A 23,932-nucleotide genomic window follows, 5' to 3' on the forward strand; every position below is an offset into this window, starting at 1 on the left:
CGTGACTGACCGGCCCTGATCACCTCTCCAGCGGTTCATCAACGTGTCGTAGCTGAACCCTGGAACAGAGAAGCGGCCAGGAGGCAGAGCAAGGGCCGGGCGGAGTAGAAGAATAAAAGAGCAGGCTGGGGGTGTGGTTCAGTAGTAAAAGTACATGTCTGGAATGTAGAAGGCCCCGGGTTCAATCTGCACTACACACACACACACACACACACACACACACACACACACACACACACACACACCCCAAAACAGTTTAAAGAAACACATTCCACCAAGAGAGAAGAAAGTTATGAAATTGAAAAAGAACGGCAAGAAAGATGATGGCGCAAAACCAGGTTGACACCAGCAGAAACCAGTTCTGTGAGAAGCCCTTAGAAGCTGCCTCAAAGGGAAGTCTGCTACGTGCTAGGATGAACGTATCGTGATGAGTGTTTCTGGAAAAAGAGTGGCTCGTCTGTCCATTTCTAGGACTCTCTGTGCAACCTAAATTCAGAACATTGGGATGTTCAGGGAACCTTTAAGATGATGATAAGATCATCTTTCTGGGGCTGGAGGGTTCGAGCGGTACGGCACCTGTCTAGCAACTTTGCATTCAGTCCCCAGCAGCACATTAAGAAAGAGAAAGGAAGGAAAGAGGGGAGAAAGGAAGATGAGCTGGGCATCTAGGGCTCACTCTGTACCTATAGCTTGGAAGGAGGCTAATGGTTCAAAGCCAGCCTGGGTAGAAAAGTTTGTGAAACCTTATCTACTGTGACTCAGGTGGTGCAGTTCCTCTAGAACATGTCTTGCAGGATAAGGCCCTAAGTGCAAACATCTCCTAAGAGAGAGAGAATATACATTTCTGATAGGTAGGTGAATAGGAGATCCACTCCAGAAACCTAGAAGAAGAAAAAATAAAGGAAACTTAATCTTTCAACTTTCCAGAGAAATGCACCTCCAGAGGTAGAGCCTGGGGTTTTGAAGTCTACAGCAAATTGTAAAACTTGGTGAGGTAGAGTTACCACAGAGCTGAAGGACACAGTGAAACTCAGCAGGTGAAGAATCAGGGCAGGAAGGATTGAACAGACTGGCTGTTGTTGAAGCAGAAGAATCCTTCCCCAGTCGCCAGACGCCCTGAGAGTTGGCCGCAAGCCCTATTTTGAGAGACACAGTTGCTCAGATCCCATTCCTCCGCCTAGGTCAAGTTCCCGGCTTTGTACTCAGCAACACCCAATTCCTTCCAGTTAGCAGGAGCGGCCCTGAGTCACCGTCCCCCACCCTGGATGGGCCAGGAGGCAAGGCCTAACAAAAAAAAAATGCTAAAGGAAAAGAACAGCACCTCCCAGCATTCCCCAAGTGTCAAAACTGAAGGAATACAATCTTAAGTAATAGTTGATAAGGCTAGGCAAATGAGAGAGAGAGAGGGAGGGGTTTTGGAAATTAAAAAGAAGGAAAAAGTACCGGGCTAATTGGCTCATGCCTACTTTGCAGGCAGAGATCTCGGATTGTGGTTCAGAGGCAACCCAGGCAAAAAGAAATTTGCAAGACCCAATGGCTGGGCACAATGGCAAGCCCCAGTTATCCCAGCTGAAGGACTGATAACCACCTGTTCCCCCGGGTCAAGCAAAGCACCAGGTGCATTCTCAGGAACTTCTCTGCAGCCAGGTCATTCCGACCTTGGCCCCCAGGAGACAATGGCCCCACACCCCAGGTGGGGCATTCCGCTCTGGGCTGGCCAAGGACACCGCCCTTGGTCCCCAGGAGGCCATAGCCCATTTTTAGTTTCTGCTTCCGTGTCCTATATAAGCCCTCCCCAAAATCCAATCCCTCCTACAACCTCCAAACCTGGGGGGAGGAAGGTCGGTGCCCCTCGCTGGCAATTATGGCAATCAACAGTCCTCACCTGTTGAAGATCAAAGTCTGGCCTATTCCTTTTCCATTCTAACACCAGCTAAGAGGAAAACATAAGTGCCAGGCACAGTAGTGTTTTCCTCTCCTCTCAAATGGAGATGCCCAAGCTAGAGAATGGCAGCCTAGGTGGGGCCAGACCCAAAGCAAGACCCTGCCTTGAAAATGAACAATGTAAAAAGGGGTTGGAGGCATGGCTCAAGTGGTAGTGTGCCCACCTAGAAAACTTGAGGCCTTGAGTTCAGTTTGTACCGACAAAAAGGAGGAGAATTGTTCCTTGAGCTTCACCAGTAAAAACTCCCGCTCCCTTTTTTTGGGGGGAGGGTGTGCTGAACAATTTGGGTATTTAATTTTTTGTATTGCTATTACAAAGGTGATATACAGAGGGGTTACAGCCAGACCCAACTCCAGTTTTGAAAAATTGTCTTTTTTCACATCCTCAGTAAAAACACTTGTCACTACAAGATGAAATCAGCATTCTGTGAAGCAAAACAAAAACAAAAGACCATAATTTAGCTTTTAGGTAGTTCAGACAAAGCATTTGTTTACTCAAAAGTCTAAGACTTTTATCTTAGACTTAAGTCCTATTAGGGGAAAAATACTTGTTATATATTGTTATATACTTTGTATATTGTACTTATACATGCAAAAACAAGGCATTTACCTACCTGGGAAGAATGTAGGGAGGAGGAAGTTATGTATTAACATCTTTATGACTTTCCAATTTAAATTCCATCCTTAAAGGATACATAGAAATTCTAGAAGGAGGGCTGGGGATATGGCCTAGTGGCAAGAGTGCTCGCCTCGTGTACATGAAGCCCTGGGTTCAATTCCCCAGCACCACATATATAGAAAACGGCCAGAAGTGGCGCTGTGGCTCAAGTGGCAGAGAGCTAGCCTTGAGCAAAATGAGGCCAGGGACAGTGCTCAGGCCCTGAGTCCAAGGCCCAGGACTGGCCAAAAAAAAGAAATTCTAGAAGGAGCAAAGAGAAACAGAGGCCTCCCTTTGGAGGCAAATGAATGGGAACTTAGCACCCACGGAGATCAGCAGCACCAAGCTCTCAAACCTACGGCAACAGGAGGAGCAAGCAGGCCAGGTGAGAGGCTGCTCATTTGTGGACAGTGCCCTCGCTGGCCATCCAGCCAGTGTGGACTTTATCCCAGGTGGCATGGCTAATATGTAAGTGGATGGGGCACCAGGGCAGGCATGGAAGTTCTCCAGCCCTTCCCGTGTGCTGGTCCCTAACTGAATCCATGTGATACCATGTATAATAAAACCTGCAGGCCTGGGTGGGTGGGTATGGGTGTAGACTTTCCTCCTCCACGAAGCAGTTCTCGCTAGTGTTTTCTACTCTATAGCAGGAAAGAACAGTCACTGTCCTGGAGTGAGGGAAGGTAGGGTGGAGCTCAAACTGGAGCAAGAGAGAAAACCGGCCAGTCTTAAGGCTTGGAGGTCAAGTAGCGTATCCACAGTTACCTTGCCAGTGACCTGGTCAGATTCAAAACCAGGCCTGCCACACTCACAAGTCAACTTCACAGCCAATGTGGTTCTCTCCCCCACCCATTTTCCTTCCTTGTTAGACTCCACCAGTCAAGGGTGCAGTCAGCCAGCCCTTGTGTGCATTGTTTGGCCAGCAATACATTCTGTCATGTCCTACTCTTCTGGAAGGTTTTTTTGATGCAAAAGTAAATGAAATAAACATTACCTATCCTCATCTCTGTGTCCTGACCCCCCAAAAAAAAGGTTTGATAGGGAAACACTTCAAATTTTTTAATCTAAAATGAGGTATAGATTTATCAGAATCTCATTTTTTTTCTTTTCCTATTACTCTGAAGACAAGGAAGAAGAGGAAGCAGGAGGAGGAGGAGGAAGAAGAGAAGGGGGAGGGGGAGGGGAGGGGGAGGAGAAGGAGGAGGAGTTCGCAGGCAAACAAGTCATCTCTAGATGATATATATTGTAAAGTACTACTAGGACAAGTAGCAGCAAGAAAGATAATTCACCTTGAGGGCCCTGGGTTGGGGGTCTGAAGGTTAAATCTTGAAGTGTCCAGCTGACAAGAGATCCTGGGGCCAAGGCCTAGTTAAGGAGAATGCAGAACAAGGCCGGGTAGGAGCTCAGGTCAAGTACCAAAGCCTGGGAACATAACAACCACCAACTATCAAATACTGTCTTTCTATCTCACAGCCTTAGAAAAGACCTTACTAATGTTTCCACATTACAGATGAGGACATTTAGTGTTAGGACAATGGAGGAGAACAGAAAAGGAATAGGCTGGACTCGATCTTCAACAGGCCAGGACTGTTTCTTGAGGAACAGCAAGGGGTATAGACCTTCCCTCGGGTTTGGAGGTTGTGCTGCTGACTGGGTTTTGGGGTGGGGTTATATAGGGCTTACCAAGGAAACAGAAAATGGGTTATGGTCCCAGGGTGATGTCTTTGACCAGCCCCACAGTGGAATGTTCCACCTGGGGTAAGGGACTATTGTCCCTTGGGGGCCGAGGGTGGTGTCCAGCCCAGATTAGAACTGTCAGGAGACAGTCATGTGATCAAGCTTGTTGTCTTTCTTGACCTTGGGGATGAGGCAGGAATCAATCCTTCATTTAGTACCCACCCAACATCACTTAGCCAGCAAGTATAAGAGCTGCGCCTTCATCTGGAGCCCCTTGATCCTTCCTCTACAAAACAAGCTTTTGACTAAGAGACAGAACAGCTGGAAAAAAGCTATAGAACGTGAGACACTTTGGTCTCCAATTTCTCACTAAAGTCTAATCATTTAGGGGGAAATCTATTAAGTAAAGAAAATTTTAAATGGGAGTAAAAGAAAAAGGCAATGGAGGCCTACCAGTAATACTAAAGGAGTTTTACTTTTTTGTTCTTTTTCAAGGGCTACAGGCATTATTATGGGGTTTTACACACATAAGAATTTAAGCAAAGGCAAGCAAAAGTGTTTACATGAAGCACTCCTTGAATAAACACTAGGAGGGGTTGGAAGAAACTCTGTTGGTTGATTAAAAGATGGAATCTGCAAGAGCCTCCCCAGGCCAGGCAGAGTAGAAGAAAAGCTTTATCTCTGCCAATGCCATCAAATGTTTTGTTCTATAAACACCACTGAGAGGTGCACTTACCTCTGAGAACAGACATGAACTTGTGGAGGAAAGCTGAAGTTGCAATTCGAATAAAAGCAACTAGAGGCTAGTCCAGAAGCTCGAGGCAAGACCCTACACGCAAGCCCCATCAGCAATTCTGTGTTCCAGGCCTTGGCCTCGGCAGCGTTGTCCGGGGTCTTTGATTTGCTGGAGCTCCCCCTGTCCTGTGCTCTTTCTAGTGCAGTCCTCGGGGGCTGCAGACAGGTGTGCTCCTGTAATAGCAGCTGGCATCCCAGGTGGGGAAGGTACGCATCTGTCACTCAGCCACTGGGGCTGGAGGAGGGGCTCCCGGGGTCGATCTGGGTGAGAAAGCCAACATCAGGAATGTTCTTAGAACTTCAACAAACCCGGGGAGCACTCTCACAACCTGAACCACCCTTAGGACAAACACCAAGGGGTTAGTAAGGATGGAATAAAAAGACTCCGTAGCCGGGCACTGGTGGCCCATGCCCATAATCCCAGGCTGAGATCTGAGGATTGCGGTTCAAAGCCAGCCCAGGCAGGTTAGTCCATGAGACTCTTAGCTCCAGGTTACCACCAGAAAACCAGAAGTAGCTCTGTGGCTCAAACTGCTAGAGTGCTAAAGAGCTTAGGAACAGTGCCCAGAGTTCAAGCCCCATGACCCGCAAAACTAAAAGTCTCTCCACAAGAGGAAGCGCTAAGTTAAACTAAATGCAAGTTTGTTTTGTTTTGTTTTAACTGCAATACTTCTTCCAGACCTTTAGTGTGTTAACATGAAACCAGTTGTTTTACACTCTACCTATTAAGCTTTCTAGAACTTTCTTGTTGACCATCTCCAAGTATTGTCTGCAGATTACCCAGGAACTTATACTTATCCTCAAGGAGATGAATGTGAAAACTGAGAGTAATGACATGGTGTCGTACACCCGTAATCTCAGCACTTGGGAGACTGAGGCAGAAGATCACAAGTTGGAGGCCAGCTGGTGTTACATACATAGTGAGTCCCTGCCTCAACAAATGTGCTTAAAACTTAAAAACTAAGTTACCATAATCCTAGCTACTCAGGAGATTGAGGTCTGAGGATCACAGTTTGCAGCCAGCCCAGGCAGGAAAGTCCATGAGCCTCTTACCTCCAATTAACCAGCAAAAACCAGAAGTGGAGCTGTGGCTCAAATGGTGTAGCCACGCCAGCCTTGAGTGGAAAAACTCAGAGAAAGCACTCGGGGCCTGAGTTCAAGCTCCAGAACCACCCACGCACATACACACAGGGTGATCAGCGAATCAAAACTCTATCTCAAGGGGTGGGCAGCTGGGTGCAAGTCAGCTGCGTGGAGGTGCCTGGGGCTTGGGGATTTATCCAGTAGGATGGCTCTCCCAGGCAAACACCATGGAGAGTTACCTATTCCAAGTCCCAGCTCCTTGTTTCCATATTTATCAAAAGCTGAGTCTGGAGCAAGGGATTTCTAAAGCCTCTGCCAGTCCTTTACATTGGAAACCTGACGGAAAGTTCTGACTGAAAATGCTTCACAGACTAGAAACTCCTCTCAGTCTTAAAACCCAGTCTGACTGGAAGTCCTCAGAACCCACGGTCCTTATGAGCACTTAGCTTCTAGGAGGATCTCACCCAGGCCAGGTGCTGAGTGAATCCTGGCATTCTGGCCTCTCCTTTCCCATTGAGGCCTGAGGCCTTCGGGGTAGCAAGCTGGTTGGACTTGTTAGCACAGCATGCTTCTGGCTGGGAAAGGAGCCAACTGCTTGTCCAAGCAAATGGGGTATGAATCAGGGGGAGAGGGAAAGCCCTCCGGCCGGTTCCACAGGCTGAGAGTCCACCCCAGCTTCAGGAAGGGGAGGAATGGGGAAAGTCTCAGCCCCTCTGCTTTTCCCTTCCGGTCTGTGCTGGAAGGGAAGCACCCATGTCTTCTGAGCAACACCAGCAGTAACCAAGAGAAAACGGGAGTTTTAAAAAGAAACCCAGGGGGCTGGGAATATGGCCTAGTGGCAAGAGCGCTTGCCTCCTACACATGAAGCTCTCGGTTCGATTCCCCAGCACCACATAGATGGAAAACGGCCAGAAGGGGCGCTTGGCTCAAGTGGCAGAGTGCTAGCCTTGAGCGGGAAGAAGCCAGGGACGGTGCTCAGGCCCTGAGTCCAAGGCCCAGGACTGGCCAAAAAAAAAAAAAGAAAGAAACACAGGCCAAAACCAAAAACTATTTCAAGTGGTTACCTGGGTACAAACGTTGATCGTAATGCTGCAGGCCATCTTTCAAATAGCTCTAGAATGATTGCAGCATTGTCCTAAAAGCTGACATCATCTTTTTCTTAAAAATAAAAATTATTTCCCAACACTTTTCACAGTGCTTTTACGGACCAACTTGATTTCGGGCAAATTTAAAAGTCACATAAATCCAAAGGAGGCAGGAAAGTGAAGGAGCAAATCACACTGATTATCAAGAGAATGATGAGTTGTTGGTTTTTTTGCCAGTTGTGGGGCTTGAACTCAGGGCCTGAGCACTGTCCCTGAGCTTCTTTTTGCTCAAGGCTAGCACTGTACCATTTGAGCCACTGCACCACTTCTGGCTTTTTTCTATATATGTGGTGCTGGGGAATCGAACCCAGGGCTTCATATATGTGAGGCGAGCACTCTACCGCTAGGCCATATTCCCGGCCCCAGGATGATGACTTTATAAAGCCTATGATCAAACTTTAAAAGATAAAGTCCCATGGGCTGGGGACATGGCTAAGGTGGTAAAGTGCCAGGCTAGCCATTACAAGATTCTGAATTTAAACCAATAACACACACACACACACACACACACACACACACACACACACACGATAAAATTCCTTAGAACATACCTTGTGCATAACTATGATAAAGGATATATCCCTATAGTCACTTTAAGATCCCTCCTAATTGAGTTGGATGTGAAAATCCATTCACTCTTCTTTTTTTGCCTGGAGCTTGGGCTCCGGGCCTGAGCGCTGTCCCTGAGTTTCTTTTTGCTCAAGGCTAGCACTCTGCCACTCGAGCCACAGCACCACTTCCAGCTTTTTCTGTGTATATGGTGCTGAGAAATTGGACCCAGGGCTTCATGCATGCTAGGCAAGCACTCTCCCACTAAGCCACATTCCCAGCCCAGTCTTATTCCTTTCTAATGTCAAAGTACTTGCTTGTGATGTATTTGAACATACCAATCTGTTTGCTTTGGCCATCTGATATTTATTTGCCTTTCAGAGTAAATTCCCATTCCAAGAAGTGTTCCCTGACCCCTGGAACCAGATTAATTATTCCCTTAGCACTTGCAGCGCTTTGTTATGGCACTTGCTGCATTATACTGTCGTTATTGTCGATATGTCTGCCTCTGCACTAGGCTGAGTCCCTTGAGGGCAGAGCATGTGTCTTATTCATCTCTTTCCCGGCAGTACCTAAATATTAGGCACACAGTACACGCTCCACGCATACATTGCTAAATGAGCGAATGCTTCAGCGTCTCTGCACCCAACACTACCAGTGTAGAGCTCCCTCTGGTGGAGCCTAAAGGAATTTTTGTTTGTTTGTTTGTTTGTTTTTGCCAGTCCTAGGGCTTGGACTCAGGGCCTGAGCACTGTCCCTGGCTTCTTTTTGCTCAAGGCGCTGTAGCACTCTGCCACATGAGCCACAGCACCACTTCTGGCCATTTTCTGTATATGTGGTGCTGGGGAATAGAACCCAGGGCCTCATGTATATGAAAAGCAGGCACTCTTGCCACTAGGCCATATCCCCAGCCCCTAAAGGAATTTTTATATCTAATGTTTTTTCTAAGAGTCTACACTGAAGGAAAGCATCCCAACTTGACACTGTTTTCAGTCTAGGAATGACCACTAAGGGAAGGCAGCAAATAGAATGTATAACAAATGTCCAAATTAAACTGATAGTGTATTATCCATCATATGTAACATATTATGAATTAAGTAACAACTACCAAAATATGTCCCTTGCTTTTATATATTTGCTATAAATTTGAATTCTTAAATGAATGACCAAGAATGTTACTGTGTTGCAACCTGAAACCTAGAATTTGGAACGTGCATTCATTGTTTAATTTGTGTAGCGCCAGTGTTAGGGTTTGAACTTAGGACTGTGTACTCTCCACTCAGCTTTTTCACTTATGGTTAGTGCTCTATCACTTGAGCCATGCCTCCATGCTGATTAATTGATTGGAAATGGAGTCTTTTGGATATGTCTGTCTGGGCTGGCTCCAATTAGCCAGCAAAAAGCTGAGAACAGGTGGCTCAAGTGCTACAATGCCAGCCTTGAGCAAAAAGCCAAAAAAATAAAGCCCAAGAGACAGTACTCAGGCCCCAAGTTCAAGCCCCACTACCGGAACACACAGAAAAGAAGAAAGAAAGAGGTGGGGGGAGAATGGGGAGGGAGGGAGGGAGAAAGAAAGAAAGAAACTGGGCCTTAAGTCCTGGTGTGGCAGTACAAGCCTGTAATTCCACCCTTCAGGAGGCCCAAACAAGAGAACCACAAGTAGTTTGACCTGGTCTTGAGCAAAATAAGAGAAGGAAGAGGAGCAAGAGGAGGAGGAAGAGAAGGAGGGACTAGCTTACAACCTGACAGTCTCTCATAGTATGTATGTATGCTTGTTCATTCTGTCTATGTCATGTATGGTTTAATACATTCCTCTGGATTTCCTATTAGTTGACATTGGATTTAGAGCCATTGTTCTCAGTCTTCAGTGAGCTTTAGTTTCCACTGAATCGTTTGTTACAGCCAGTTGTTGGACCCACCCTGAGAGGTGCTGATTCTGATCTGGGGTAAGTCCCCAAATTTTGCATTTCTAAGAAGTTTCCTTGAGTTGTTGGTCACATTTTTCAAATTAGTATAGTAAGCTAGACCTGGTTTCAGTCAGATTCAAGTCTGAAAAGAAGATATGTCAATGGAAATACAGCTCTCGGCAACACAGTCCTGACGCAGACGGCCGGATGGATCGACGGAACTGCCTGTTGAAGACATAGCTAAGGCATCGACTCAGACACAAAACCCCACAAGAAAAAGAGTGCCTGACTCATGTCCTGATCTTTTTACTTCTCTATTTTGCCAGTCCTGGGGCTTGAACTCAGGGCCTGAGCACTGTCCCTCGCTGCTTTTTTGCTCAAGGTTAGCACTCTGCCACTTGAGCCACAGTGCCACTTCTGGTCTCTTCTGTTTATGTGGTGCTGAGGAATTGAACCCAGGGCTTCATGTATATGAGGCGAGCACTCTACCACTAGGCCATATCCCCAGCCGTCACGTCCTGATCTTAAACCAACACATACTCTCAAACCAAAAGCTCTTGTGAAGGAGATGGCTCCCTCCTGCGGCTCCACGGCCTGGGCACCATAGTGAAAGCCCCCCATGCTTCTCTGTCTTTCTGTCGCAGATCATGGAGACAAGAGGCCTGGTTGTGAAGGCTGCACTGTGCTTGGCCTGGACAACCAAGTTTCCTCCTTTCACGCAGTTTTCTGGGTGTGCCGAGCCCTCTTGCTCCTTTGCGTGGGGAGGCTGCTGGGCCCAGCCTTCCTCAGCCAACCCGGGTGGAGGCCTCTGCCTTGAACATTGCCAAGTGACGCACGCTCCTCAGGGGCCCCGTGCACTTCCTGTGTGGGGCGCAGAAACCCGCCTCCCAGGTCTGCCTCAGGTGCCTGCTTCAGACCATGGTGAGTCTGCTCCTACAGAAAGTCCCCCCCACCCCCCCCACCCCGCTTTTCTTCCTCACATTGGAAATGATGGGTCCAAGCTCCTCAGATCCCGGGGATATTTTGAAAACTTTGTTGCCTGCTTTTCTTTGCAGAAGTGATACACCAAACTCATCTCCGCCATCTTAGTAGAAAGGGGGAAGGATGCCGCGGAGCATTTTCTGGAACATCCTGGGCTTCTGCCTCTTAGCAGGTAAGTGGGATGGAATGAAGGAAGGGAATGTTTCCCCAGGCCCTTGGAAGGCTCACAGCCTTGCCCGGTGCAGCCAGCACAAGATACCAAAGCCCCTCCTACACCAGGGGACGAAAGCAACTGTTTGTGGCTTGGAGAGAGAGAGAAGGATTAGAGCTGGAGGACACCAGAAAAAGAACTGCCAACGTGCCAGAGGAACCATTCCAGAAGCAGCCAAAGAAGGGAAGTTGGGATGATCAGATCAACTCAAAACCGAGATCTCTCCGCCAGCAACAGCAGGCTCCTCTGGCCGTAAGCTAGCCCAGCCTAAAGAACTAACACGGAGAGACCCGCAGCGCCCAAGTGTTTGGCGGAGACAGATTGTGGAACCCCAGCTCTCCCCAGGGTGCAGCAAGTTTATTATCTATGGGACAAATACCTCATAATGTTCATTGCCTCTGGAGGGACCAAGAACTTTCAATGAGTTCAGTCCTTGTTGAAGAGAGGTAGGGTCTAAGTGATAAACACCCAAAGATATTCTCATAGATTGCATGGATGAGACAAATAATGCAAAGAAACGTTGCCATGTATTGTGTCAACAGTCGAAGGGAACATTCTTTGTGTGTGTTCAGTGATTGAATCCGGACTGCTACCTTGGAGGAAAGATGCCGCAGCCCTTGTTTTACAGAGGAAAGGAATTCTCAGAGGAGTTAAATAGCTTTGTTCACATCATACAGTTAGTAAGTGCTGAAGCTGACCAGGAAAACCAGAACTGTGTCTGTTAATGCCTGGGCTTGGGACAGCTGGACCACGTAAGGCAAAATGGCTCGTGATGGTTTTTATATCAAAGGCCCAGAAAATGCCATCGTGGCCAGAACTCTCACCTCACAGAAGCAGCGGTGATGTCTCCACTTCCTGCTCCATCGCCAACGTCTCCCACACACAAACCACCTGGGGACCTGGGTCAAGGGAGGCCTCTCGTTCAGGAGACTCCCTCTGGATTTTGTTTGTTTGTCTTTGATGCATAGTTTTACTATTTGAATCCCAGTTTCCTCCGTCTCAGACTCTCAAGTGCTAGGATTACAGGCATATACCACTGCACCCTGTAAGATTCTGTATTTGTAATATGCTCTCAGGTTTATAGAAATGACTATAAGCCAACAGAGACTGAGAAGGACTTTAGATGTTCAATAATGCATAGATGTTGCAGGCACTTACAATATGTATGTACTCACTCTATTGTTCTTCTCTGTTTTCCAGTTGGCACTTGGGGACAGGAAGGTAAGATATGCTTTCTTTTTTTGTTAAGAAACCAACATTCTTGGCACGGCCATATGCCAAGTAACAATGTTTCTGTCAACGAAGGCTGGATCAACAGCAGTGGTTGTATAGGACTGTAATGGAGCTGAACATTTTGTATCACCTATTACTTTCATTGTATCTTTTCCATGCTTAGATGCACAGATACTCACCTCTGTGTTACAACTCCCTGCCCATTCAGGTTACACTGTACGTCCTTGGTGTGCAGAAAGCTCTGCTCTACCAGGTCACACCATGGCAGTCACACAAGGGGCAGATTAGAACTGACGATTTGTGAATGGACTTTCTCTGGGCCTCCTCCCCCTGTGCTTCCCCAGAGAGCCTTAAGAGGCTCCTCCCTGGGTCCTTTGCTCTTTCATCAGAAATCTAGTCCAGAAGAGGGAACCAACAGAGACCTTAGAAAATACCAAGTCTTAATAAGAAGTCTGGAGACTACTGGCAAGGTGAAAGTACCCACAGTTCCGTTTACCATTTGGCGTGCTTTGTCCTTACATCAACTCCCACTTGTTAGCAGGCAGAGTAGGACTTGTGGATGGCTGTGTTGTCTCAACCAGGTGCTGCCCGAGCAGCTGGACCCAAGCGCAATTGTCTTCATGTTGGCAGGGCCCCAGGAAGGAAAGGGAGAGAAACACTAACGTTCTTCTTGAGCACCTGCTGCGTGCCAGCCCCGGTCCCCTCGAGAATCCACTTAATCCTCTTGTCTTTGGTTGACATTTGTGCCACTGACTTGCTTTGTCTGCAGTGTTCTGGGTTTCTCTCTCCCGTTTCTCTGCTCTTCCCTCTCCTTCCTCAGAGTATAAGGAATATGAAGTCTCCATCTCTGGAAGCCGGGTGACTCTGACCTGTCCTCTGGATCCTGAATCTGGCTCCCTAAAATGGGAGAAAAAAGGTGTAGAACACCCCGGTAACGATGACCAACTCGTCGTGGAGCCGTTTTCAGAAATGGAGGACAGTGGTTACTATGTGTGCTACTACTCAAGTGACACTCTAAAGAAACACTACCTCTACCTGAAAGCTAAAGGTAACAGGAGCATTCCTTCAGAAGAACATTCTGGGGTGATTTTCCCAAACCAGTGTGCCATCTCTAGGTGTTTCAAGGCTTCCTCCTTCACTCAGTCCTCGGCTCTCTGGGGCCACACAGCATTCGTATTTTCTAGAAGGTGGGCTGAACACCAGCATGGGCCGTCAGGATAACCACAGGCAGGGTTAGATCTAAAATAACGTCCTATCCTGGTACAGCGGCACCTGCCTGTAATCCCAGCTACTCCGACCGCATAGGTGGGAGAATCGAAATCCAAGCCTGGCCCAGGCAAAAGAGCAAGACCCCATCCACGAAAAAGAGCTAAAGCAGAAAAGGGCTGACGGGTAGCTCACATGGTAGAAGGCCTGTCTAGCAAGCACAAGGTCCCTGAGTTCAAACCCCAGTACTAAAATTAAATTGTTAATTAAGTAAATCAAATAACATCGTCCCCCACCCCCACCCCGTGACAGGCTTGGGTTCTTTTGTATTACATCACACCCAGAATTATGTGACACCAGCATCGGTGTATCTGATGTGTTATTCAGAGCTACGTTCTTTAGGAGGACTTGCAAGGGAGTCTCAAAGCCACGATTTAAAAAGCGAAAGTCATCAGAGAGGCAGACTAAAAATACCAGCGACGGGAGCTCACAGTGCTGGAATGCTCACGAGGCTCGTGGCACCTCGCTGAAGTCCCCACGTGTGCCCGGGACTGTGTCACACCCTCCTGTCCGCGGCCGTGTCATCGACACACTACTTTATCCCCACTTCAGTTATTGCTGTTGTAGATGGGGAAACGCAGCTCACAATTCCCACAACCAGTGAGCAGTGGCGCTAAGACTTGAACCTAGGACAGCTCGGCTCCACAGCCCCTACCCATGGCCGCCCGCTCTGCTTGCTACGGCTGGGCAGGGCTGAGGGCACTGATCGGGAGGGCTCCGGCGTGGCGAGCGTGTACGTGTCGAGGGGCTCGGGAGGCTCAGCTTCCCGGTTCCTCTTCTCGGTGTCCCCTCGCTTCCTCCCTCCTCCCCCCCCCCCCTGCAGTGTGTGACGACTGCATGGAGGTGGATCTGATGACGGTGGTCACCATCATCCTCGTGGACGTCTGCATCACTCTGGGCGTGCTGGTGCTGGTCTATTACTGGAGCAAGAACAAGAAGGCCAAGGCCAAACCTGTGGCTCGAGGGGATGGTGCCGGGCGCAGGCCCAGGGGTAAGACCGTGGAACTGGGTCGGAGGGGACCCTCACCAGAGGGCATCCAGCCCAGGCCAGGATGGAGAGCAAGTCCACAGCAAGGTCCAAACGGCTTCTCTAGAACATTCCCTGGGATACCGAGACCTCCCTGCAGGGCTCCCTGCCTGAGATCACTTCCTGTGCTTCCCGTGCTAGGAAAGTGTAAGGCTGCTCGCCCGGCAGTGGGGCCTCTGCCAACAGTCACCATGAGAACAAGATGGAAGTTCTTAGGGAGGTGGAAAAAGGAGAGGAAGGGTGGCTGGATGGACCAGGGAGGAGAGGGGGGACCTGCCATCCTAGGGCAGCCATCGGCATTGTAAGACTGGTGCCTTCTTCTCCTTCCTCTGCAGGACAGAACAGGGAGAGGCCCCCACCCGTTCCCAATCCAGACTACGAGGTAACGGGATCGAGATGGGGGAGCCCCAGTTGGGGGGGGGAGAGGGGGGAGACTGGCCATCTCATCATGCAGGGTTCCCATGTGCCCACCCCTGCCTCCTCCGTGGCACAGCGGGGCCATCTTGAAGGCTTTGTTGCTTCCAGAACGTTGCAGGGGAGGTGGGGGGAGGGGAGCACACGGTCCTGTCTCTGAGATGTATCCATTGGCTGAATTGACAGCCGTGGAAAACACAATACAAGCAAATTCTGTCTGTCTGGCTGGCCTGGGGATAGACTCGGGGGCCCTGCTGCCGTGAGGTAGTTATTAACACGTGAGCACACTTCACCGGTACACAGCCCCAAGCTTCCTGCCATGGCCCCCGCCCCCCGCCCCTGCCCTCCCCTGATCTGGTAACTAAGGGGTCCACAGGACTGTTCTTACAAGCCATGGGGCGTTAAACGATTTTATACCTGGACAAAGCTCGACAAATATGTATTGAGTGTCAGTTGTGCATCAGATATTTACCTTCCCACGAGTGACTCCACTGAACCCTGGAGAAGCAGGTAACCAACCGAGGGCCTGCTCAGGCTGTGGGAGAGCTGAGGCTCGCAGGAGGCCACCTGCTCAGTCTCCGAGGTGGCCTCGTGCAGTTCCCTTTCAAGCCCGCCTCCCCACAGCTCAGCACCCTGGGACAGGGCCGCAGCCGGAGCCCCGTTCCCCCTGACCCACTTCCTCCGCCCCGCTAACCCTCGCTGTTCTGCTCCCAGCCCATCCGCAAAGGACAGCGGGACCTGTACTCCGGGCTGAATCAGCGAGGAATCTGAACACAGGAAGAAGACATTGCCCCCCCCCCCCATGGCCCAGGTCTGGCCAGGGCACCGTGCTGTTCCTTCTTCCCCGGACAAGACTTGTCTGCCACAAGAGAATTGTTTTTCAGCTTCCTGGTGAAACTCACACCCCACAGCCCTGCCCGTGGCTCCCCTGGCTCCCTCCTTCCTGCCTTCTCTGCTGGCCATCAGTTCTAGAACTGATCTCACTGTCCCTGGAAGTGTCCTGGCCAGTGAGACTTATTTCTGTGACTCCCTGCCAACCCCTGCCTTCCTGCCTGGATATTATTCCTGCCTCTATTCCCTCCTCTTTTTTTTTGTCTATAAATTGCCCCTCGTTTCCTAATATTTCCATCCATATAGCTATCTGCTTTTCCAGCTGTTTTTTTTTGTTTTGTTTTGTTTTGTTTTTGCCAGTCCTGGGGCTTGAACTCAGGGCCTGAGCACTGTCCCTGCCTTCTTTTGGCTCAAGGCTAGCACTCTGCCACTTGAACCACAGCGCCCCTTCTGGCCATTTTCTATATATGTGGTGCTGGGGAATCGAACCCAGGGCTTCATGCATGCTAGGCAAGCACGCTACCACTCTACCACATGCCCAGCCTCCTTTTTTAGGGGGGAATGGCCTGGATGAATGTTGGCCGAGCTCCTGCCTGACCCAGAGCCGAGTGAGCCCCAGTAGCTGGCCTTCACCATAGGCCCTTGGATGTTATTATCTGCATCGCTGCTAATGAGCTGGGTTCCCCTCCACTCGCACAGAAAAGCAATAAAGTATATTTGGCTGGCTAGAAGAGTTGCTATCTTTTCTTTTTTGAGCCAGGGAGTCTCATTAATGTAGCCCAGGCTGTCCTTGAACTTGCCATCCACCCATCCACCGCCCCCCACCACCACCCCTTGCCTCAGCTTCCAGAGTGCTGGAACCCCACCTAGTTACTGTCCCAGTTTTCTGAAATGTTCTCAGAGGCTCCCATGTTTCCTAAGACCTCTCAGATTCTCCCCACTTCTGACTAAATTCAGCGCTTACAGTAGGATCCCAAGTGATCTGAAGCTCACTCGGGCAGGGACGAGAGAGAGAGAGAGAGAGAGAGAGAGAGAGAGGCGTTTGACTTAGAGAAAATGGCAGAGTGACTGATGGGTCCCACATAGAGCTGGCAGTTCCTAAAATGGATGAGAGAGAAGCAGGGAAGCAGGCCATCAAGGGCAGGTGGGGTCCCGGAGAGAACAGGAAAGGTGCCTGGGCGGGCGGGGTTTGGGGCTGGCCCCCACCAGCTGTCGGGAAGAGCAGCTGAGCAGGGGAAGCCGAGGGAGGACGTGTTCTCAAGGCCCCATCCCTGCCTCCCGCCCTCTCGTCGTCGCCGGAGCAGGCTGTGGTTACACTGCAGGATGTGGGCTGCCCGGGGAGTGCGGGTAAAGCATCAGCCAGGGGTGGTGAACAGGGTGGGAGAGCTTCACCCTCTGTCTCCCACAGCACCCATGTAGCCTGCAGAAGCAGGGGAGGCCAGAGCCCTGGGGAGCTGTCCTAGGCTAGCCCACACCAGCCAGCTCTCCTCTCTCCCCAGCGGCATGGGGGCTGTTGATGTGTCTGATGGGGCCTGAGCAGAGCTGCGGTGATGAGCACCTCTTGGCAGCTACCGTTGGCCGGTCCTCGGTGAGGAGCTGCTGCTTTCCCTCCCTCTAAGCGTCGACACTTATCCGCGGAAGACATCTTGGCGCTGTTTTCCATCAGGAGCCGCTGATGAGCAGGGGGATCCAGGGAGGGCAGATTTGGTCCCAGGTATTCGCGATGGCTTCCCATCAGCGGGAGACACGGCTCTGGTGTTTACTGAGCATCTGCTATACTGTGAAATTTGGAGTTAGTCCGTTTCTGTGTTATCATCTCACTGAATCCTGGCAATGACTTCACACAATCGATGCTGTCAGCTTCATTTTACACGTGGAGATTGGGAGGCCCAAGAGAACTTAAGTCATTTGCCCAAGTCACACTTAGTAAAAGGTGGCAGGGCTGGACCCCAGAGCAAGGGCTGCCCAATTCCAGTACTGTCAGCATCTACCCATTACTGAGATTGCAAGGAATACTCACCATCCTATTAGTGGAGAGGGGAGGAGAAGGGAGAGGGAAGAGGAGTTGAAATCAGAGCAGGTTTCCTTCCTAGGGCAGAGGCCGAGTACTACAGGGAGGCAGATGCTGAGGGGAGGAGGAAGACAAGCAGGAGGAAGGAGCTGGGGCCATACTGGGACACAGAGGATAGGAGGGATGTGTTAAGGAAGGACCTGAGCACTGCAGTAGGATGCAGGGTCTAGATGGAACACAGTGGAGAGGAGGAATGCAGAATAGAGGAACGTTCACGGGAGAGAAGAGAACATCAATGTCTACCATTGACCCAATGGAATAACAACAGTTGAATTCACTCTTCTGTCTGCTAAAATTGAGACGAGACAGGTTAAACAATCCTTACGACACTGAACTCTGGGCAAGAGTGGGGTGTCATCCCAGCAAGAAGGGAAATACGTAACTTGAACCCTTGGATTATCCCAGTTTATGATCAAGAAAGGGGCTCTGGGCAGGGAGAGAAAACCCAGGTGCCATCTGTGGGTCTCTGGGAGGCAAGCAGGCAGAGATGGGAGGCCAGGGCACCCAGAGTCTGTGGGAGAGAGATGTGCAGAGAGAGCTCCGCAGGCCTGGAGGGCCACCCTCCCCAGCCTTCAGCTAGATAGTGGCTGGTGCACAACAAAGGGGAAACTGCAAGAAGCCAAGGAGAGCGTCCTTTGAAAGGATGCGAGGGAAGAATCTCTGGCTCTCTGGAAGTCGTTTCTCTGATCTCACACGTCAAGGGGCACTGAGCAGAGCCGAGTGCGGTGTGGGGCAGGGCCAGCCAGGACTCTGGAGCTTGTGAATGAGGGCACTCATGAAGCCCATTCATGATGGCTGTAGGTGAGATTTACAGTGTCTCCCAATCTCACATTCGCTGGCAAAATCTGTATCCAAGAAGTGAAACAAAGACATGTATAGTGAATATCCCTCCATAGCAAAAGAAGGAAAACCATCCACCAGGAAACCGGCCCCCCTTTCTCTCAGGACCACCTTTGTCGGGGTGACATGGAGGGACTGCAGGGAGGAGAGAGGCGCTGTCAGGAGGCTGCCACCTGGCAGCCCCAGAATCTTAACAATGCTTAGTAAGCCGGGCACAGTGGCTTCCGCCTAGAATCTGGGCTTCTTGGGAGACAGAAGTTGAGAGGATCAAGATTCAAGGCCAGCTTAGGCAGAAAGTTCTGAAGATCCTCATGTCAACCAATAAGAAGCTGGGTTACAGTAGTGCATGCCTGTGGCTACATGTTTTCTAGAGAACCTCAACCTCAATACCAGACAAAGACAGCATAAGAAAAACTGCAGACCAAATCTCTTTATACATCCCAGGCACAGTGAGAAATATAAACAGAAGAACCATGGTCCACGCCAAAAGCAAGATCCTGGATCAAAATAATAAACCAAGCACAGTGGCTCAGACTTGTAATCCTGGCTCCTTGAGAGACAGAGGTGGGGAGTTGTGGTTTCAGGCCAGGCTGTGCAGAAAAGTTTAAGAGACTCCATCTCAACCAATAGCTGGGTGAGATGGTACGTGCTTGCCAAGCCCAGCCGCACAGGTAAGCACAAGAAATCTCAGTTGAGGCTAGGCCCGTCATAGAGTGAGACCCCCACCCCTCAAAAGTAACCAACACCCCAAAGGGCTGGAGACAAATGCCTAGCGAGTGTGAGGTGATAAATCAAATCTCTAGTACCATAAACAAATAATCTTACAAAAGTTTTTTTTGTTATTATTTGAAGAAGTAAGGAGGCAGACACTGGTGGATCATGCCTGTAATCCTTGCAAGTCACGAGGTTGAGATCTGAGGATCATGGTTCAAAGCCAGCCCTACCAGGAAAGTCCGTGAGATTCTTATCTCCAATTAACTACCAGAAAACCAGAAGTGGCTATGTAGCTCAAGTGGTAGAGTGCTAGCCTCGAACAAAGGAGCTCAGGGGCAGCACCCAGGCCCTGGGTTCAAGCCCTATGACCACCACCACCGTTCCCCCCACCAAAAAGTAAAAGAACTAAGGAAAGCCGGGCACTGGTTGCTCATACCTGGAATCCTAGTTACTCAAGCTACTCAGGCAGCAATGTCTGTGAGACTCTTCATTTCCAAGTCAACAGCAAAATAACTGGAAAGTCAAGGTGTGTCTCAAGTGGTAGAGGGCCAACCATCCGTGAAAAAGCTAGTCATGAAAGGGGAAAAGGCCAGTCAGAGCAAAAGGCCCTGATTCAAACCTTCCCCACAATACCACACAATAAAATAAAATAAAATTGGAAAATTAAAAAAAAATCAGGCACCCATGGTTCATGCCTGTAACCTTAGTTACTCAGAAGGCTGAGAGCTTGAAAAAAAAAAGTCCCTCGGAGTCCTCTATCCAGTTACCCACCAAAAAGCCAGAAGTAGAGCTGTGGCTCAAGTCGTAGAGCACTAGCCTTGAGCAGAGTGAGCTAAGGGACAGTGTCTAGACCCCGAGTTCAAGTCCAAGTACCGGCCAAAAAGAAAAAAAGAGGAAGGGAGTGGGGCAAGGGAGAGGATTGGGTGTGAGTTTGACCAGGATACAGTGTATCTAAGTGTGGCAATGTCTTGATGAAATCCCTCGAGCTAGCAAGGTGGCACACACACCTATGCTTCCCGAGACTCAGAAGACAGAAACAGGAGAATCACAGTCCAAGGCTGGCCAGGGCAGAAGTGCAAGACCGTATCTGAAAAGCAAACTAAAAGCAGAAGGACCGAGCCCCGCTGGCTCCTGTCTATAATCTTAGCTACTTAGAAGGCTGAAGTCTGAGGACTGAGGTTTGAGGCAAGCTGGGCCAGAAAAGTCAATTGGCTCATCCCAAATTAACCACCACAAGCTGGTCATGAAGGTGTGGCTCAAGTCGTAGCCTTGAACAAAACTGCCAAGCAAGGTTCCACAAGATTCTCCTGAAAAGAACTCCTGGCTTGTCACTAGCCCACAGGTTGAATACGACATCTATTGACATTTCCCAAGCCCTTTCCCAGCGAACCCTCGCTCAGAGAAACGATGTGTTGTAATCAGTGAAATTTAACTTAATTCGGATCCTCGTTTGTTAGGCAGAAGGCAAGGGCAGGGTGGGAACAGCCCCTTGGGAAAGAAGATTCGGTGGTATCTTTTATACAGGAGAAAGAGGGGGTGAAGGGCTGAGACCTCCTCCCAGCCTGTGGTAACCGCTCAACACTCAGAGCACCGAGGCCGGCCCGTCACACCCACTCTTTGGGTCTTGAAGAGAAGTGAGTCTCGGGGCCCCCGGAGGTACCCACCACTGCCGCTCATGAGGTCATGGGAACTTCTTTGTGGCTGGCTTCTCACCATCGCAGCCCGCCCTCAGTGGGAGGGAGGCAGTACAAACCGTGGAAGGGTTGTTGTTGTAGGGACTGGAGTGGATAAATGGCAGCGTGAGGGTGGTGGGAAGATCCTTCACGCAGAAAGCCCACTGGGCTAGAAACACCAGTGGGCCAGGATGGATGGGAGACTGCCTGTCAGCCAGTCCACATGGGGCAGAGGGCCGAAGGGGGCGAAGGAAGCACACAGGTGGGAAGGAAGGGGAAGGGCAGGGTCCCCCATGTCAAAAGAACACCCATCCCCTCCCCAGAACCCTGGAAGGCGCAGACACCTGCTGACTGGGGGGAAAAAGTCTTTATTGGTTGATCTCCGGGGGAAGGCACAATTGATAATGATGCTTCTAGAGCTTGGAATGTGGCTTAGTGGTAGAGTGCTTGCCTAGCACGCATGAAGCCCTGGCTTCGGTTCTACAGCACCACATACACCGAAAAAGCTGGAAGTGGCGCTGTGGCTCAAGTAATAGAGTGCTAGCCTTGAGCAAAAGAAACTCAGGGACAGTGCCCAGGCCCTGAGTTCAAGCCCCAGGGCTGGGAGAGAGAGAGAGAGAGAGAGAGAGAGAGAGAGAGAGAGAGAGAGAGAGAGAGAGAGAGAGAGAGAGAGAGAGAGAGAGAGAGAGAGAGAGAAAGAGGAAAGCGCTATGATAATGATGCTTCCTTCTAGAAGTGACCAGTTCTATGGACACTTCTTCCGGGGCCAGTTTCCTCCAAGATGGCTGTACTGAGTGTCATCGCGACTTCGGAGGGGCTGCAAGGTGAGAAGGAGGACAATGAGGCAGGATCAGAGCTCTCACCAGTCAGCCCCAGCGATGAGGAGTCGTACTTGACACTTGCAGACCCCCCCACCCCCTGAGGGACACATTCCTCACCAGCCAGCCCCTCCATCCATGGACCCAGCGGTTCCCCCTCCTAGCCTGGCCTCCTTCCCTTTGGGGCTCACCTGGTACAGATGGTCATTCCTCAATAGAGCTTGAGTGTCAGCAGCTGGAAGGCCTGGGGACACAGAGTGGTTAGGGGCTGGGAGGATGGGACCCTAAGATTCATGAACATTGCAGGGTGGGTCCTCACCTGACCATAGCTTGGAAGTCTGTAAGGCTTACACAGATACACAGATTCTTGTAACACTTCCTAATAGAGCCTTAGGACATGGAACGAGGACTCCTCACCACCATCTCATTGCTCAGCTGGAGCATAGTACACACACACACACACACACACACACACACACACACACACCGCCCTTCCACTCACCCCCAGAGACCCTTCCAGTCTCGTGTCCTGCAAAGCAGTAGACTCCCAAAGCAAGAAGCAGAGTGGCCGTGAGGTCAGCGATGACAATGCCAGCCAGGGTGGCCGAGCCCACCTCCACACAGCTCTGACACACTGTGGAGGGAAGGAGAGAGGGGACATACAATGCTTTCCAGAGTGGGGAACCAGCTCTCCCTCCCAGGCAGGGCCTCCTCATCTCCCAAGTCAAGACTCAAACTTCAGGCAGACCCTGATGGCCTTGCCCTTTCCACCCGGATCCCCTTATCCCAGAGAACCCCAGACGTGATCTTAAACGAGGCAGTGGCCCCAATCTCTCTCCCCACCAAACAGGAAGCTTCCTCTAGCTGTCTTGCTTAGCGAAGCACTCCTAAGCTCCCACCCATCTAGCTTAGATCATTACAAGAGGAACTCCATTTTGTTTAAAGGATGAATTGATTCACCACAGTCCCCTTTAGCCAGAAAGTTCTCCCACCCAGAGGTTTACCCACTCCACCCCAGCAAGCCCAAGAGACACACACTTCGGTAATATATTTGCACAGTAGAGACTTCCGTGGTGACGTCATCTGTCCCATTACACTTATACACTCCTCTTGGATCCAAGACACGTTTGCCCAGGTCCAGAACTTTATTTCTTGTTAACGGTGTTCCCACGGTTCCCTTTAGCCATATGATGCTGGTATTGCAACTCAAAAACACGTTGTCCTCAAGTTCCTCCACAGATATCTTAAAGGGGCTCACTAAGAGGAGGAAAAAAACCCAAACAAACACAATCAGAGACAGCTCTTTGGTCTGTCCTAGACCCCTGACTCTGCTGAAGATCACACTGAAGGATCATTCAAGAGTCCAGGGCAATTTGGATTTCCAATGAGAAAGAAAGCTAGGAGGACCTGAGTCCTAGCGGGAGTAGTCAGAGCCAGGTGCCTGCTTGGGACATCCCAGCCCTGCCCTCCTAGTCTGTGAAGTGCCTAGAAGCTGAAGAAGACAACCTTGGGAAGTCCCTTGAAGGGGACCTCACACGCCCTTCGTCCACCCACCTGGAGAAGCCTTACTAACCTTGAGGGAGGAAGGCAGCCAGGATCAGGCCCGCCAACATCTTCCTAAGTTCCATCTTCCGGCGGAATTCATCCAGCAAACAGAGCACCATCACGGAACCATCAGCCAGGGTGGCAGCCCCCCACCCCCGCCTCCACCAACTGACTCATGGGTATGCGGAAAAGGGAAGAGGAGGGGAGGAACTAGAACATGTCTGCCTCTCTGCTTCTCTGCCTTTGATGCCAGGAGGCAGAGGGGAAAGGAAGCAGGTGCAAATTTCTCTTTCTAGATCACTGAGTTTGGGGATGGGGCAGGAGATAGCAGAGAGAGTACAGAGAAGGTTATCTGGACTTACTGAAATAAGGGAAATTCAGAATGGCCTTTCCTGAGTCACTGAGGAAAAACAATAACAACGGAGTCCCTGTTGACCATACAACTACATTGACTTGTCACCTGACAAACGCCCCTTGCGGGGAGCTGTAAGCCCAGTCACGCTAGGCACATGGGAGAGGGTTGTCCTGCTTCTGCTCTTGCTCAGGACCC

At 50.2% G+C, this 23,932-nt stretch overlaps 2 protein-coding genes and 1 long non-coding RNA gene across 3 annotated transcripts; 2 read left to right on the forward strand and 1 right to left on the reverse strand.

Annotated features, from left to right (window-relative positions):
• The first annotated feature begins 10,603 nt into the window (after window positions 1-10,603).
• Window positions 10,604-12,172, forward strand: LOC125349619. Its single transcript, XR_007210546.1, has 3 exons — window positions 10,604-10,679; window positions 10,814-10,911; window positions 12,151-12,172. It is a non-coding gene; the product is annotated as an uncharacterized LOC125349619 (long non-coding RNA).
• A 174-nt stretch (window positions 12,173-12,346) lies between these two features.
• Window positions 12,347-16,447, forward strand: LOC125347803 (T-cell surface glycoprotein CD3 epsilon chain). The gene is made up of 5 exons (XM_048340758.1): window positions 12,347-12,410; window positions 12,953-13,231; window positions 14,273-14,440; window positions 14,812-14,858; window positions 15,605-16,447. Exons 1-5 carry the CDS (start codon window positions 12,347-12,349, stop codon window positions 15,659-15,661), a joined length of 615 nt encoding a protein of 204 aa, XP_048196715.1. The 3' UTR covers window positions 15,662-16,447.
• Window positions 16,448-21,704: 5,257 nt separating this feature from the next.
• On the reverse strand, window positions 21,705-23,553 carry LOC125349618 (T-cell surface glycoprotein CD3 delta chain). Its single transcript, XM_048343926.1, has 5 exons — window positions 23,411-23,553; window positions 22,876-23,094; window positions 22,340-22,471; window positions 22,029-22,081; window positions 21,705-21,836 (listed from the first exon to the last, which is right to left on the reverse strand). The coding sequence occupies exons 1-5, from the start codon at window positions 23,499-23,501 to the stop codon at window positions 21,765-21,767; spliced, it is 567 nt and encodes a 188-aa protein (XP_048199883.1). The 5' UTR covers window positions 23,502-23,553; the 3' UTR covers window positions 21,705-21,764.
• Window positions 23,554-23,932: the final 379 nt, after the last annotated feature.

Source organism: Perognathus longimembris, chromosome 3 (genome assembly GCF_023159225.1).
Source record: "Perognathus longimembris pacificus isolate PPM17 chromosome 3, ASM2315922v1, whole genome shotgun sequence".
NCBI lineage: Eukaryota > Metazoa > Chordata > Mammalia > Rodentia > Heteromyidae > Perognathus > Perognathus longimembris.